Genomic DNA, 18731 nt, shown 5'->3' with positions numbered 1-18731 from the left:
CAACACAGGCAAGTTTCGTAAACAAAATAAAAGGTGAAGTAAAGGTGGCCACAAGACAAAAAGACTGACAACAATAGACGATAAACTTAGAATGCGTATAAAGATTGAAAAAGGAGGTTTAAAAATCTTCTTTAATATCAGATGGACGTGCTGGACATAGGAAAAGCCCACAGGTTCCACAAACTAAACTCATATGGCGGGGAAAAACCTAACGAAATCAAAATAAGAAGATGCAGAAATCCAACCAATGTCTTCCCTCATAAGACAACAGGCCTAAGGAGTTGGAAGTCCAATGAATTTATTTAAGTGTCCGGCAGAGCTGAGGAGTTGAAAACACCCAAGACCTTGAAACCACATCTCCAAGCTGCTCCTTGAGGAAATACACAAAGTCTTAAAAGATTAGAGACATGTCCGTTATTGATGAAACCTTATCCCTCACTGACTTCGCATGGCAGTCTTAAAGTATTGAATACCACTGCAGTTTGCAAGAAGAGTATTTTCAAACCGGATGGTTATAAAAAAAACTTCTTAAAACCCTGAAGAACTTCTTTGAAACGTGTACTCGTGAATGCGATTATTCCGGTTTAATTTATCCTGCATCGCAAGATCAAATTAATCGCATTTTGTATCGATATTTATAGAAAAAAAAACCAAGCAGAGTGGTGTATAAACATTTCTATAAAAAAATACGAACATTTAGAGAAATCAGTCGTTGAAGAAATATTTTCAGAAGCCACCTTCTCTGTTACCACTCAACTAAACTCAGCCAAATAGGATGCCCGTGCCTCTAATCTGGACAACAAACAAAGCTGACCTTCGGAGTTTAAGGTCTTTGTCCCTTAAATTTAACTTCACGAAATGTACTTTCTGCCGTCCCAGACTCCGACACTGAACTCTATTTCCTTCGCATACAGACTTGATTGATACGTCTCTGACTAGATTGCCTTACTATATTATTCCTTGCACTTCCTCGATCAATACTACACTTGTGTGCCAAAGAGCTTTGCAAAAACACTGCGTCAAAACTACGTCATGGTAACAAACTGCCTCATATTTCACACGAAACACCAGACTTTATTGGTGAGAAAGAAATCAATATTGGGATCTCGTGAAATTGTCTCCAGAGAAGTTTGTTAGCTTGAGGTTATCACCTATGAAGATGTCATGGCGTGGATTGGAGTTGGGAACAGTCAAAGACCTTTTTAGAAACTACGTACTCACAACGACACCTTGAGTGTAGAAGACGATGAAAACAATTACCAACTTTTGCACGTTACTAACAATGATAGCACGAGTCATGTGTAAGGGACTGAAAATCCAATCTTTCCACGAAAGGCTCCGGTCTAGGATTCGAACCGGGTGTCAGTGAAAGGCAGGGCATGCAACCACAGAACCATTTTTGATCCCTCAACAGCAACCTGATTTGCAGACCGGCGATCTTGAACTTTGTTTCTTCTTATTATACAAACCTGAAATCAGATTCATTCCCCTTCTAGCCTTGGATTGGTTCTAACTTGTATACCCACCAATTCAAAAATCAAAAATTATTTTAAGCATGTACAAACGTATTTTCATGACATTGTTTTACTCATTTCTCAAAAACTACAGCACCTCAGTAAGTAACATTTGACGGGAAGCTTTCCACTATCATTATCTTCAAACCCTGTAAGTTTAATGTAAATCTATTGACATTTTGAAAAAGCACCCAAGTCCTTTAAACGCTTGCTGAGATTGGCATCTATAAAAAGATTTAGGAAATATATTTTATACATTAATTCAAAAGTATGAATTCAAAGATTACGGTCTTACGAAAGATAAGTGGTCATAAAATGATACTTCACCATATAAAGATTGATGTCTTACAAGACGTTTCAGCTTACGCTCAGATATACCACAATGAAGGAACACAAACAGTCTTATTTTTATTATTGGTGAAGTGATGCTTAAAATATTCACTCTATAATTCGCCAAAGTGTCGAAGTAAAAACAAACTCGACAGTGATTGTTTGTTCAAAGATCATCAAACTGAAAACACAAACGTACACAAAAGGACTTTAACAAAGCCTACAGCATCAAAAGTCAACAACTTGGTACTTCACTTCCTTTCTTCTTTACTTCTTAGCTTCTTATGACTACACACAATACGTCTAGGACCCAAGGGGATATCAGATCCTACACACTGCAATGTAACGTTATCCAATAACGCGTGCTAGCTCTCTTTTCCTAACATCGAGTGTTTGTTCTGAAAGGGTGTTTAATTCACTGACCTATATCAGTTTCTGTTTTAGCAGGTTGTACAAACCAAGAAAAGATAACACCATCCTCAATTTGTCATCTTATGTTTCATCTAGCAGCTGGTTGCACAAATCGTATACGTGTTCACCATCTTGGTCGTGTTCCCTGACGTACACAAGTGGAATTATTGCGAGAATTATCCGCCAGACAAAAGAAGCCACTCTGCTAAGTGCCCCCTGCCCTGAATTTGCTTACAGATAACTTACTAACAGCTTCGTAGTCATTGAAAACAAACCATTGGTTAATTGCTAACAGATAAATGTAACTAAAATCCTGAATATAATTATTTTGTTTTTCTCAAAAGTGGTTTACCGTTGTGCCCACTGTCTAATAAGCTTGTAAGTATCAAACTGTTCAACCCTTATTAATGTTTGATCAAAATATAGGTCAATGAAATCCATGTATGCTTAACCCTTTTCACACGACAGCAATTTAGCAAGGGTTTCCTTGTTTAATCTTAGCATGGTTGCAAACCGTGTGAAAGGACAACAAGGTTTATACTGTCCATAAAAGACAGCACATTTGAGATTTCACCAGGGACCTGAGTCGAGACATTGTTGTCCTTTCACAAGAAGTGCAATGTGTAAAACTTCCATCAATATAAATGGAATTAATCAAGGGTCCCCTGCTAAATTACTGTCGTGTGAAAAGGGCTTACGACATACGGGTATGAAGAATCTATAAAAAATAAAAATAAATGCGGCACCTTACGTATATTGCATGTGATAAACTGATATTACATTAACTCAAATCCTTTAACTACACACGCACACATCTAGTTTTCCCTGCTCTAAGGGGGTTTCTGTATCGCCAGACTCGAAAGGAATATTTTTTTACCCTGAAGCAACTCGGCGCCCAGAGAGTACCGTTAAGAATGGCTTAAATCCCCCATCGTCGCTAACAACAAACTGCTAGACCTAAATAGTGGAGGATCCTCGGAGAGAATTCTACAACATTCAAAAGCGATGATTTAAAAAGGTGTTTGACACTATTGGTTATTACTCAAAATAATTGTAAGCGTAAAAACGTACTTAACAAGCAATGGCGAGCTGTTGATAGTATAAAACATTGTGAGAAACGGCTCCCTCTGAAGTAAAGAAGTTTTTGAGAAAGAGGCAATTTCTCACTCAAATATTAAAATACTTCAGCTGATGAAGCATTTTATTATGCGTCTACAAGCACATAGTAACGAACAAAGGTATTTTTCTTTCATTATTATCTTGCAAGTTCAATGACCAATTTAGCCGAACTTTTACAGATTTGTTATTTAATGCATTATGCTGGGATACACCAAGTGAGAAAACTTGTCTTTAACAATATCAATTTCAGCTCGCCATTGACAATCATCACACGTGCCCCTTTAACTGTATACAATACGTTAGAATTATTGCGTTTAGTGTCAAGAGACTAAATACAACATATTGTCTGTCGAAAGATATGATTTTATTTGATGTAGAATTTAAAAAGTTCCCTAAGCTAGAAGATGTGTGTATATTTTGCATGGCCCTATTCGCCAGTAATTACTTCAGTTGGATGTGGCATGAGTAAGATTTGTCCAAATAGTGCAGTGACTGATGAAGTACGGTAATCCAAGTTGTTAGGGTGCTATGTCATCCGTCAATGTCGTAATCACAGCGTAAACAATGTTACCTTTGTGGAGTATTCTTCTGTACTTTCATTTGTTCATGCACTTAAACAGTTTCCCATAGACTTTGTGCACAAATATCCTTGTGGAACACCCTTTAGACTTCCGCAGATTTATTCCTTTTGGTTTCCCTTTTTGTTTTGTCCTGGGTCCCCATATAAAGGTATCCGATAAGAGCACATTCAACCACATGGTTACCAGCCCCTATAAATTTAATGTTCTTATCTGGTTATGTGAAATGACAAATTATTATTTGAGTTGTTAATGTCTATTTTGCACATTTGTCATTGGAGAAGAAAGCTCAACGAGCCAGCCAGACTTCGAAAACTGTCTACGCGTGCCTTTGAAAAACTTTGAAAATAATTTATGACCGAATTTTTCAAAATGGCCGCTTGATGTTTCTTAGCCGACATATGTTCTTCCGGTTTTCCCCTAAGGGTAAATACAATATTAGCTCATTCGATTCAATATATACAGTTTGTTTGTACACCTGCGTCCATATGATGTGGTTCTGTGCTAATCAATAGCATAGTCTACATGAGAGAAATAGAGAATTATATTTGGGGGTTTCTTCATGAATGTCCATCAAAAATGACGCGGGAATCTAGTCAAAAGTAATTGAACGTGTACCTCGTGCTTAATGTATTGCATGGCTCTGACAGTGACTTCAAGTGCATGTTAAAAATAATCATGATGCGTTGTTTGATACTTCCGCAGTTTCAGCAGATACATTTCTAAGCAATAATTATACTTCTAACTAATTTAGAAGTATAATTGTACGTGTCGCGTCGACCCCAAAACTTAAGCAACTTTTCCATAAGTTTTTTGAAGCAGATTCAATACATGAGTAATAAGTGAGGCTCCGACAAGACTTTGGCACCGATACTTTTACGATGCAAAATATTTAAGATCTGATGGTTGTGTTATGAATACTAAACAGTGTACGTAACCCAATGACATTATTCATGTTACATCCACACGATATCACGGCTCCGTACATCAGGCGCTTTCATAGAATATTGCTAAACACATATCTGGTGAGCTCAATTTAGAAAGAAACAATCCCAAGCATATGTAAAATGGTACTTTTCATTGTAATCTTATTCTGGTAATGTAAATAGTACTGTGCTAATTCCCTACTTGTTGTTCAGTGTCTGGTGTCTAGACTACCGTGCGCATGTTAACTTCAGTAAAACACTAATTGATTGATGTTCAGAGAATAAGAACCAATCTAAGAATAAGATCGAAGGAAAGTAACTAAACAACAGACTTGTATCTTTAGTTATTCGAGTGAGATTGATGTAGTTTATCCTGAGCGAGGGTCCTGAGGGGATTTTAAGAACCGGAATGTGAAAGGATCTTTCTCAAAGCGACGCCGTGTCTACGCTTCATATCACCCGTGGCAAACTCGTCGTGTGATGGTCAGATACGGATCTGTGAATTCTAGGGTTGGGTAGATTTAGTGCCCAGGCATTAAGGATCTACATTCATCTCTCTACCTCATCTCTTTTCTGACGTCACGAAACTTTGGTTGTGATATGATGATTATCTTGCACTCATGCCTGATTTTAATGTACTCCGCGGTTAGTAGAGTATAGACCTATAGCAAGACAGTATTCTAAAGAACAAGCTCTACCTGGCAAGTAGACACATACACATGTGTACCGCAAACAAATAAACATATTAAAACCTCACCATGCAGTGCCTCAAATCCCATAATGTTGTCAATTTGTCAATGTTTTTACTATATGCGAGCATTTGAATAACCCTTTTGGGGATCTGTTAAAGATTAACTGAATTAAATGCCGAGTGGGTTGGGTCAATTCGCAAGAAGCAGGGTTTTTAATGCCAATATATTTATGGCTGATTTTCAAAGCTCTCTTCCAAATACCAATGATAGTTCTATGTTACCATCGCTTTAAGCAGATGCAAAGCGATATCGGCAGAAACACCTTCCGATAATCAGGTCACCGGGAACAGAATCCCACATCGTGACAGAAACATCGACTTGCCTCAATGCAGGGGAGTGTATAGGTGACAAAGAAATACATCGAGTTTCTACCCAAACCGTCAACTGTCGCCTGCCGCAACTTTTGACCGTCCTCTTCACTAAAACCTGATTATCACTTTCCCAGCTTAGGTCTGCCTCACACCCAATCTTTAAATTGAGTTTAATGTAGTGACAGGTCAAGCTTGGTGTTCTGAAATCGAGTTTATAGAGAAATAGCTCTAGAATGCAGTCTTCTTTTCATTCGCCTGCTATCCACTTCGCGTATTGCACCCAAGCAGATATCAAACTAGATCCGCTGACGCATTTCACTACTGCTCGCCCTAATTAAGTTTGGTTGATTTTCCCCGTTTAAGGCGTTCTGATGTTAAAATAATAGCCTGTTTATAAATTCAGAGTTTGCCCTAATCATACATAAAAAAGTAAAAGAACATTATACTTCAGGCTTTTCATTTGGTTTGCTCCTCAAATCGATAATGACAATTATTTATATGCATTTCTCACAGTTGAAATCGGTAGCAACTATTGTTGAACTTTTAAACATTGTTCAATTCTAAACCAATGGAAGTCGTAGTTACTCGCAACGAACCAGCAACTTACTAATAGATGCTCCCTTTTTTATACAATATTTGTGTCAATGGTTCTGCACATCCCCTCATCCCACTCATGACCAACACGTAACGCCGAAGTAGTTTCTTATTCACAGACACACGCTACCACAAGCCAGGACGGACTTCCAACCTATACATTCACCTATATGACCCATGAGCATTTTACCCTCTCCGTAAAACAATAACTCTATCTGAAACAGTTTTTCCATGAAGTATTTGGTTAATAATACCACAACACCTTTTTGGATTACAATGGAGAATCATCGTACATCTCTTGGCAAAAAGCGGATCATTACAAAGAATATTATTGCCATCGAGAACATCATTGGAGCAATGATACGCTCTAAACACTTCCGGGTTAAACCGGGTCCCGCGAACCTGACCCATTTTGGGGTCAGATGATCTGGAATCCTCATCCAAATTATCCAGAAATGGGTCGACAATGTCGCAAAATCCAAGTTCAATTCTTAAAAAAAACATCACAAGATCAAATTGAAAATACATACGTGCAATAAATTGGAGAACCAAGATTCCACAGGTCAAACAGACCACCGCATTTTCAATAATGTAAATCCCAGTTGAATCCAACTGAATCCACCATTGGACATCAACATGACAAATATCTATAATGCATTTGATGTTTAGTCAGCAAATAGCCCCTCCCATTATACAAATATTCAACGTTCGACAAAGTCAACATCGAATCGCCGATTATAGCATAAAAGCTTTCCAGTACTTTGATGCTAAGGTGTTCATGTGGTAAAAGCTAAAGCATTAGAGCTACATGTGAAGCATTAGAGCTGCATGTTACTCTATGCCCCAACAGGTAACTGTCGAGGCTCGAAACCTTACACGTTGTCATACAGTTCACCGCCATTGACTGTCAAGCAGTGAAATGAGGTATCTCAACAAAAGATCATTCTACGTTTATCCGAAATTAACGAGATCGAAAAGAATAACGGTGCATGCTTCCTTACTTATAGATCTGATATTGTTATAAGACGTTGCTTTAGCTGATTTTACAGGGTTGCGTGTTAAAACTGTGACAAACATGCTTTATAATATCAATTAATCAACAATCAATTAATCACAATTCAATAAATATGCCAATCAATATTAGTCAATATATCAACCAATCACATAATCAATCAATTACCACAGCCTTGTATTTCAGGTGTGCATTTTCCCTATTCACACAGCCTGTTTTATGGGCTCTTTCTTTTTATGATCTATTATGCGATTATTAAAGGGAACGGTATCAATGACGGTCTATGACGGTCTTTATCAGTGGTTTCCACTCACCTTGCTGCCCACCAGTAGCATGATGTCCGTTTTCTACTAGTATTTGATACATTGATAAGTATGGTGCGCCCCCACACGTTGATGTTGTGTTGCCTGCACATGTTGCATTACATAAGTTGTCTCTTACTGGTTGGTTATGGTAGATACGTTTACCGCAGTAACATTCGCTATGGAACTCCAAACCAGCATAGTAACTTCCCCTTTAAGAGAGTAAGAAATAAATAAAAACAAGATTGAAGGATTTTCAGACACAATTTCGATAGGCTTAAAGGGTCTGGGTACTTTTTGCAACGTCTATAGATTGACATTAAAATTACACAGTTTTAAGAATGTAGGTTAGAAAGCTACACTGAAAATATAACTTGTTGTAGCGATGTTGTTTTTGAGATATGAGTAAAACAATGTCATAAAAATAATTTTCGTCTTAAGAGATGAGCATTATTGTAACAATGTACAATGCATTTTACCTGTGTTTGTTACAATTTAAAATGTTAAATACTTCAACAGTTATTGAACACCAAGTAATAAACCACAGTAAATTTCAGTAAATTGAGAAAAGAAAAAAAACAATTTGACCAGAGTGGGATTTGAACCTGTGGACCCCAGATCTAGTGTGCTAAATATCCCTAATGTTGGCAGTCTACATATTCTGTCAATATCTGTGTTCAACTAAAACACAAACAACAATTTAAAAGAAATAAACAAAATGATAATGACAAATGACAATAAACATGTTGAAACATACTATAAATACAGAGTATTTGTAGTAAACAAGAAAAGATCTTTCAAATTAAGTGAAAATTGTAGGAGTGGTTTTGAGACAAAAGTAAACAAATTAAATACACAACCCGCACGCACCCATCAAAACTGAAACATACACTATAATAACTCCTTTTTATAGCTTCATGCTAAAAACAAAATTGCGAATAAGGGAACCAGTCTCAATCAATGCACATTTGTTTATTGTTTAGTTGGTAACCTAACCTATATGCAAGCAAAACGTAGTACTGAGTATATAGTACTAACACGCATCGGTAAAACCAAAATATTAATATTCTTTTTCCCCGATGCAAATTGTCATCTATCAACAAATTAATGGTTAATCGCCTGACTTTTCTACCGTAGCAGAATCTTTCTGGAAATTTCCCGTCTTGCTGAAAATAAACCGAGCAGCAAATCTCTTCAATCCGCTGCATATAAATCATTTTCCTTAGCCGCTCCAGGACTGTGGAACCATCTTCCCATCACAATACGCACCTCAATTTCACGGCCTATTTTCAAGAAAGCACTTAAGAAACATCTTTTTCCTTAGTGTCTGTTTATTGCTTTATTGTTCATTTGTTGTATCTGCATTGCTATTGTTCGTTTAAAGCGCTGTGGTCTAAATGAAATGGCGCGATATAAAAACCCATTGTATTGTATTGTTTTGTATTTCTCGAAGACTAAACATTTTATTTGTACTAGGCAAGACAAATCTTTGATTAGAATATCCTGGCATTAGATTCGTCAACAGTAAGGAGACATCCATTGTTTAGCAACAATTCCAGTCTTTTCATTTCATGTTCAAAAAATTTAATTCCAATCCAACCGACAGACAAAATAACCATAACAAAGAATAGTAAGGGGGTAATTGGAAATGTGGGAATAACCAGAAAAGCCGAAGCTTGTGCTAAACAAGCACTATAGCATGCCCAGACAAAACAAAACAGTGGACTAACATGGACGTTTTAATGTAAATGTTAGTCCATTTTGTGTTTTTTAAACACGTATAGTGAGAGTAGTGGAAACACTCTCTTAATTATATTCTCTGAATAATAATGTATAAATACCTCCATTGATTGATAATCTAAACTGTTCAATAATTTCCACAATTGGCAACCATGAACAGATCACAGACCGTGAAGCTACAAATTTTTGTTATTAAATAAAGCGAGGTAACAAACTAATGCAATTGGGTGTTTTCAACGTGGATTTTAGCTGAAATCTGAAATAAATCGACATTATTGATGATACTAAGGGATACTGATCTAGTCGTCTCTATTATAGATATTGTAATGAGATACATCTGAAGATAAAAACATCTCAGATCGCCTGAGGGTTGAATATCGTCTAGTACCGTATAAGGAACTCAATGTCTCTTTGTGGATTTATCTTTCTGGCAGGAATATCTCGGCCTATACGAACAAAAAACACCTTGTCAACCCTAATACTCAGGAAGATATGTGGATGATAATAATTATATAAATTACAGTCGCACAAACCTGACTGTATTTATGGGTTGTAAAGCCATTAATTATATGCATTGTACGCGGGAATATAGGGTTTCACTGAGTTATTCACATGGACAGCCAGGTAAGCTGTTCGTGAGATCTCACGGGATTTCAATAATTCACGTAAACAAGTCGTTGACCACAGTGGATGCAATGCGTTTTGGATTCTCATGCATTATATGGTGTCTCGTTCTGAACGGTGAAATGCGACCTGGCTCTATCACGAAGGTCACAGTGACGTCATCATATATGCCCACCATTCATCCAATGCAATAAATATGGGCTCACGTAACTATGGTTACCAGAGACTTCTCTTTGAAATCCAATCCTTGAAAATGAAGTTAATTTTAGCAATAAACAAACAGATGAGATGTTATATTATATTTATTATAATGAGACTGTGTCTGAAAGTGCGTTGCAGTAACGTTTGACCGTGGTCATCTACATGACGCTTATTGCCAAAGACGTTGATTTAGAAATGGATTGGTGTTTCTCGTTCAATTCGGATCGTACAATACGAAGATTAATATATCACTACAATAGTACAATTACGGCTTAATTTAATGGCAAGATGGTGATGTTCGTATAGCCTATTATATAGTCAAGCAATATGTTGCTACTTTTGGTTGAAACGAAATGAATTTGCACTAAATATGTAATAATACCTTAATAACAAAAGAAAATGACTGGGTAAGTTAACCATTAAGTTTTGATGACGTCAAAGTAAACCATTTTGACGAATGGGAAACAATTGTGTCTCTCCACAACTGTCGGAAATACAAGACCTAGTGTAGCACTTCAGCAATGCAGTAAACAAAACGTAACGTACATGGGTCCGTTTAATTTTGGGGTGAACAAAGACAGATTGACGATAAAGGGGTTTGAATTTGCAACTGTGACATGCAGGCGCTCTACCAACTTAAATAACTAGCCATAAGATGGCGGCTTACCAATGGGAGACTTTGAAACGATAGGTGGCAGCAGATTTGTTTAACTGTTTTACGTACATGATTTTCTGAGCATGCGCATAAGAGAACATGTTACCTTGTAAGTCTGCTGCCACCAAGTGTCACACAGTCCCTAGTTAATTAATCAATGTAGGGAATACACAGTGCACCGTAAGGTATGTCGTCAGTATAGTCATTTCGTATAGCAGCATAATGGGGAAGGAATATTCTGATTATAAGCAAACGCACCTTTTACTGCAGTGTCGAACACACAAAGCAACTGTCATGCGCCTTAGGTCGGTTAAGAATCCTTCCCGAAGCGCCCTCAACGTTCTCTCTGTCTCATCACGGTAGCAACCTAAATATAATACTGTCAAGAAAACAAAGAGAATTAAGAACCTAAAATAACATGAAACCAAATAACAGAACCCGATGAAACAAAACACTGATATTTTACAGTTTGGTTTGTAAGTTTTCCAGTCCAGGAACATGTAATACCTGTATGTTATAGGATATTGTATATAGTTGGTTCCACAACGCCGCAATTTTTCAAAGAAATGATTATGATTAAAGATAATTACTGTATGTTACAGCAAATCTAGCTTCACTGAGTGATGAATATGTGCGCGGTATATTCATCCATAAGAAGCCATTGATTATACTGCAGCTAATAATTTGTTTCAGATAACCCATCAAAAAAAACCTTCAAAAAAAACAACTGAGATGTTTACCCCATCCTTCGTACATACACATGTACATACACAAATATTTTGTATAGGGCCTACGGCCAATTCATTAAGACCACAGCGATAGATGGTATGCAATAACACACACATGGTGGAAATAGACATTTCATGACGTAATGTATACCTCACGAGTGATATTCAGTTGAATACAATATAATGAAATCGTGAATATTATTACAAATCCATCAAACTTGGTGTTACGATATCTATTTTATACATGTCTCTTATTTGTTATCAAAGTTAGGGATTCTCATTTTATTATATTTATCCACAACAATTTTTTTTATAGATAAAACAAAATATATAACATTCTATGCCAATTAACGTTAAGAACGTTGCAAACTTTTTTTGTAATACTGAAAGTCACCTTCGCATTCCTTCAAGACACTTTATCCCGAACCTATCAATTGGAAATGAAGTGTCATTTCTCTGCATTAGAAATGTACACGGTAATATTTGTTTTTTTCGACAACCATTAATTTATCCATAATGATCATGGCATACATTGTTCCCGTAGATAGCATGGCTGAGGTATAAACGATGGGTGTATACACGTGGACATGACAGTTGTAGTTGTATATAGCCAACACCATCCGTCGCTCAATACAGCCCTCGGCAACATCCAGCATATCTCAAAAGGTGACAACTTCTACTTACTTTCCCGATATTTTCCTAGCACTCCTGTCGGATTCGTTGATTATCGGTGTACTTAAAGTGTAGTGTTGCAATTGGAATACCCGACGCTTGTGTTAAAGGCAGTGGACACTATTTGCAGTTACTCAAAATAATTGTTAGCATACAAACTTACTTGGTAACGAGCAAAGAGGAGCTGTTAACAATTTAAACATTGTGAGAAACAGCTCCCTCTGAAGTAGTGTTTTAGAAAGAGGTAATTTCTCACTCAAGTAACAAAATACTTCAGCTGATATCTTTTGTGACGCGTTTGAAAGCACACATATGTTTGTTTTTTTACTTCTTTCGTTTTTTTCCTTGCAACTTTGAGGACCTATTGAGTCAATATTTACCAGGTTCTTTTGATGAATATGTTGGGATACACCAAGCAAGTGAGAAGACTGGTATATTGACAAGTACCAAACGGGTTCAGTGCCTGTACACACTTCACAGAGAAGAGAGTTTGTAAACACATATGTAGAGACCATATGGTCCTTGACCAATAAGAGTATTGGTAATAACAGATGGTGAGACCCATTGAATGTACTTCGTCAGTACTTGAGAACTTTGAATGGACAGCTTTGCGACCATAATTGTAAATAATTTGCATACATGTTTTCATTAGCAAAACGGAAGTGCACATGGTCGTAACACTATATCTATGCAATGTCTAAAGTGTCCACTAAAATGTTATGAAGATATCATGGTCGTTTACTAATAATCATATGAACAATTTCGGTGGAACTTCAAGAGAAATAAAGTACAATTCGGCATAAACACAACCGACCTGGGTGAACAATGTTTATCCGTCACTGAACATCATAGAACATGGTGGCCCTAAATAAAGTGATACGGTTGTTTTTGTTGCTGTTGTTGTTGGTTATTTGTCTACGCCCATTTCCAGCTTCATAATTTGTTTTAAAAACAAGATGATTATGACATAAATCAAACTTTTAGCTTCATCGAAGGAGGCCCCGCCTAGATACAGGCACACTGCGGCCATTTTCTTTTTGGTAATATTCATAAAATCATCATGGGTCATAATATATCAATGGTAGACTATTGTCTGATTCTGTTAAGATAGTTCCATTACGATGCTGAGTTTGATGGATGGCATTTGCGTCGTCTTCAACTATCCATTATGAGATCATAAAGTACTATGAATGCAACCACTGTAGAGGGACCGTCACAGTTCAATGTACTCATACACAGCTTTCAACTTGAATGGTTTCAAGACTGGTTCAAGATTTACGGATCAATGAACAGCAAAATGAAAGTGTCAAGAAATGTTTAGGGCCTACACGTATTTCTATGTTGACATACTTAAAAATCAGGGAATAAGAATGAGTTGTTGCAAACTGCTTACCAACCAAAGTAACCTATGGTATAAATGCAAAAATATAGGATGGCCTGACGTTTTGAGCTTATAGCGGAGTCTTTGTCTTTATCGTAATTGTAATTTTTTAAGCAGTGAGGTGGAATGACATGACTAGAGAGAGAGGGAGTCAGAAAGCACAGACACAAAGCAAGGGGTAAACAATGAATATAGGGACAGACAAAGGGGGGGGGGTTGAAGGAAGGGGCTGGTTTGACCATTATTATGGAAACACAAAGGACAATATCAAGGGTGGTTGGAAGAGGGAGGAAGGGTATTCAATTAAGCAATCTACAAGAAACTTGAAACCCTGTCCACTTTCTCTATGGTTTGTCAAAGACAAGAGCAATTCAATCAAAACTAGTTTTCAAGAATATTCTTGTTGACATCATTTTGTGTGTGATTATGTATTGAACCTTTTAGACTGGGAAACCTGATCGTAGAACGTCAAGCATCTTTTGTGTTTGTAGGAAGTAAGTTTTAGCAAAGGTTGCTCAGTTGGCATTGCAGTATAACACTGATTTGCATATAGTTCAATCAGAAACAACAAATAAAATAACATTTACCTCTTTACTGACCTATTGACGTCACTGAATTAAATCAACAGTGTGTCTCGGTATTAATTAATATGGTTCCACAATGTCTCTTAATAAATCAACCCAGACGATTTCAACTCTTTGATTAATTAGATTATAAGCCTACCTCATGTGCGACTGGCTTAAGGATTATGATTGCAACTGACATCTGCGAGAACGAAGAAGTGTCCAGGAAGTTAAAGGAAACTATAAGATTATCAGTTTGTACGTATGAGCTTCTTGTCTAACTTTTGAGATATAATCATAAAACGTACAGGGAAGGGCAGTCAGCTGTGGTAAAACAATCACTTTATCTGTAAAACACATTAATATTTCCCTAGAACAGAATAGGTCAAGAAAATGAAAATCTCCAGTTGAAATAGATTTTAATTTCCCTTTAAAGTGTAATAAAGGTAGGCCCTTTAAATATAAAGTCGTATCGCGATGCCCTTTGCAAAATTTGAAAAGTTCCCAAGTCTCTGATGCAATCGCTTCCGGTGTACGGCAGCTATGGTTCTTTTCGAAACCACGGCTTTGGCTTTTGGTTCGGCTTCAGGCTCCATTCTCTCGTCTGAAGCCATGAACGCGTACGCAAGGCACGGGTAATAATGTCAAAACAACCGCGGGGCCAAGCTAGCCTGAGCCGAATCTTGAGCCGAAGCCGTTGTTTCGGAAAGGGCCTATGTTCACGATACATTACCATGCTATCTCTACATCTTGACGTGTGTTTCACGGCGGAAATATGCGCCCGTTGGAACGTCAATATTATTCGACTTACAAAAATATCTGCAAAACGTGTTCGTCAGCTACCTATAGAGAGTCTTTTCGCATCTCATTTTAATTTTATTGTAACCGATTTGATAAACAATTATATAACTGTTTACCGGAGGGAAACGTTCCTCTGAAATAATTAAGCGACAAATCAGTATATATTTTTACCAGGTCAATTCAATTAATCATTGGAAATGAAATTGCCGTCAAGAACACTCCGCGGAAATTGCGGTTATCAATCTGTTACGGACTTTAATCACCGGCAAGGCCACATTTCATGGCACTGCTTACTGTTATAGGACAGAATCGGCGCTTTACGGAAGAGGAGAATACGGGTTAGCGGGAATTTTGGCTTATGTGCATGCCTACTCCACGTTACATGGCATTCTACGCTTACACAGCCAACGTAGAAATTCGGCGCTTGCAGAAAAAAAACGGAGACTTGATCGTAAAGCGCAGAATTCGGCGGTAAGCAGAGCCATGCAATTTGGCCCAGGGCCCAATTTCATGACGCTTACGGAAGCAGTGTACAGTGTATTATGTGATTACGGCAAGTTTGGCTTCTGCCCGTGCGTAACGTTACTACGCATTCTACGCTTACAAGGCTATGTGCAGAAATTCGCCGCTTGCAGGTAAGCGACATTCCGGCGGTAAGCAGAGCCATGATATCGGGCCCTGTTGAGCTGCGGTAGTTACAACACGCACACCGTAATGTCGGAGTACGAAAAGCTCAACCGCTGGTTGGGACACACGTAATGGGAACAGTTGAGTGGAGTCGACTCGTATGAAATGCAAATGGTTCTGATGATGGGTTTTGAGAGATCAGGCAATAAAGTGGGAATCGCTCTGGATTGCCACCTAATGTATCATTTAAGGTTATCGCAACTCGTTTAGCAGCGTTTACACTGAACACTTAACTGGCCTGGCTATTCCAACCTATCTACTGCTTGTTTGAGTAGAGATTGGCAAAGTGTTATATATGTCCCAATATCACCAAGTTATTAATTTTTCGAATCTATTATAGTCTTTTGCATTCACTATACAGACTGGATGCGTGCAAACCACCAATAAAGGTTACTAGTGAAGAATTGGTCAATGGCTTAAAATGACTTCAGCTATAATGTTACATCTGCTTGGCGTATATTCAGCCGTGCCTTCTTTAACCGTAGGCCTCCATTCCTCTGAACATATTTCAGTACTGAAGTAACATTACTAAATAAATTACGCATTTTACCACCTCGAGGGTTCAGAGATAGTGAAAATAATTTGGATATGACTCTCAATCCAATTAAATAATCGGTTTTTGAAAATGTCCATTAAAAAAATACCGCCACTTGGAGGAGGAGAACTCGTGATGCCAAGAAGAGGACAAAATTTAAATGAATGAGCGCGGCAGCATTGCTAAACTTGCCAACAATTACCAGCATGTTAATTTATATTTCCCTGCGAATGGGTTAGGAACTACCTGCCAAATTACATGTGGTACATTGATGGACAGGTCTCCTGCTATCCGGCTTATTATGCAAATAAGCTGACACCTACACTTGTGTTTGCAAATAGCCAAACTTCAATGAGTAATTCCTTTAAACTTCTAAATTTCCCTTTTTAAATTGCCTAATTTCACACTATTTCCCAAAGCCATTATACACTTCGGTACAGAAAAAACAAGTTTACAGATTTACAAATAATTTACAGGGTTTATGATGAAAGACTTCTCTTGAAATATTGTTCCATGAAATACTTTACTTTTTGAGAAAACATTAAAACAATATCAATTCTCGTTAGCGAGAATTACGGATTTATTTGAACACAGTCATGTCATGGCACGGCGAAACGCGCGGAAACAAGAGTGGGTTTTTCCCGTTATTTTCTCCCGACTCCGATGACCGATTGAGCCTAAATTTTCACAGGTTTGTTATTTTATGTATACGTTGTGATACACAAAGTGTGGGACTTGGACACTGTTTATCGAAAGTGTATAATGGCTTTAAGTCGCCAAAAGTTTCGCACTATTTTCGTTTCAAATCAAAGCACTGGCGATATTGCTTTCCCGCCAGGAACCAATTTATTATTTTGGTTTCTAGGTAATGATCCAAACAAAATATCCATTAACCTATTAGCTTGATCCACTTATACAAGGTAAATATCAACCATTTCCTTTTTCAAAAATATAGCCCAATTTAAAACACTGTTTCCTTTTCAATTAGCCCAATTTCAATGTAAACAAAATTCACTATCAGTGAGTAACAAAACCCTCACATAGCAATAATTATTAGTGTTTATATGTTGAAACTAATCATTCTTAGAAACCTCTACTGCAGGTTGTTTATGTGAATTTATCGCTCTCTTTTTAAAACATTGTCTGCCCAATCCTGAAATGAAACATCTGTGGAGCTATAAACCTGAAAACGGAGGCGATCATACATAAACACGTCAAGTAAAATAAACTTGCAAAATGTGAATTACGTATCATCAGCCAGACATTTGAATAAAAAGCCCTGACGATTCCTCCTATTCGGATATGATTAATGGTTTAGGTTTGTATCCCCATCCCATCAAGATAAAGCAGGGATTAATTAAGACCCGATAATGAGCCCTTGTGGACGACACGATGCACGCTCTATAGTAACATTACTTTGGCATGGTTGAGCGATATGCACTGATACAACGCTTGACTAGACAACTCGCCCTGCTACCACACGAGCCGAGGCCTTGTGTCTGTTCAACAGACGATAATTACACAGAAATTATTTTTCAGGAATTTGACGCGCCACTGGGTTGCCTCCCATCATGCTAGGAAAGAACTCGGAAACAATCAGACAAAATGAAAGCTGTCCAAATGGTTCTGGTAAAAAAAATACGCGGGAAGTTGTATCTCAAAGGCAGCCATTTTTAGTCTCTAACCGAAATTGCCAACTCATGTGGAAGTCTGTGAAGATGGGATCTGATTAATTCTAAGGTTGCGACTGGTTTTTCTCAACTCAAAACCCTAGGGTGAATTACTACTGAAAGGTTAATGGAACAGATTTTTGATGTCTGAATAATTTAAGTGCCTTGCGATTGAACGAGACATTAGTGTGTTTTATGCATTCATTTGTATCAGCTTTTTAAAGAGTGTAACCCCATGAAGCTCAGCTGATCATTTTAGGGTTCCACATAATATTAAAAAATACATTAAAGATGAGATAATGATGGAGACCAGACTCGGTAGAAAGGAACATTAAAGTTTAATAAAACAAACAGCCGGCCAGTTACACACGAGATCAAAATGAAAACGGAAAGGCGTTTAGCTTCCTTTGTGTTCAGCTATTTTCATTAAACATCCTGATGGAAAAACGTAGGCTTTCTTTAAACGTCTGTGAAAAGAGAGTTTTATGTTAATTTGGTTTCGGTAGAAACAAACAACTATTATTAACCCTGCTTGACATGTGTTCTGAAGGTAAAGATTCAGGGCTAAAAATAGCTGCTTAAATTATTTCAAATAAACAAATATGAAATATGTAATTTCTCTCAA

At 37.4% G+C, this 18731-nt stretch overlaps 1 protein-coding gene across 2 annotated transcripts in view; it reads right to left on the bottom strand.

Annotated features, from left to right (window-relative positions):
- LOC139938013 (sialate:O-sulfotransferase 2-like) overlaps positions 1-18731 on the bottom strand; it is a 67726-nt gene that overhangs the window by 29167 nt on the left and 19828 nt on the right. For both annotated transcript variants that reach the window (XM_071933363.1, XM_071933362.1), the window contains exons 3-4: positions 11328-11448; positions 7862-8061 (exon numbers count right to left, since the gene is read on the bottom strand). In XM_071933363.1, the coding sequence (XP_071789464.1) occupies positions 7862-8061; positions 11328-11448 (321 nt within the window). The remainder of the gene's footprint in view (positions 1-7861; positions 8062-11327; positions 11449-18731) is intronic.

This window comes from Asterias amurensis, chromosome 6, assembly GCF_032118995.1.
Source record: "Asterias amurensis chromosome 6, ASM3211899v1".
NCBI lineage: Eukaryota > Metazoa > Echinodermata > Asteroidea > Forcipulatida > Asteriidae > Asterias > Asterias amurensis.
Note: the sequence above shows the minus strand (reverse complement) of the source record. Positions and strands in the feature narration are given on the sequence as shown.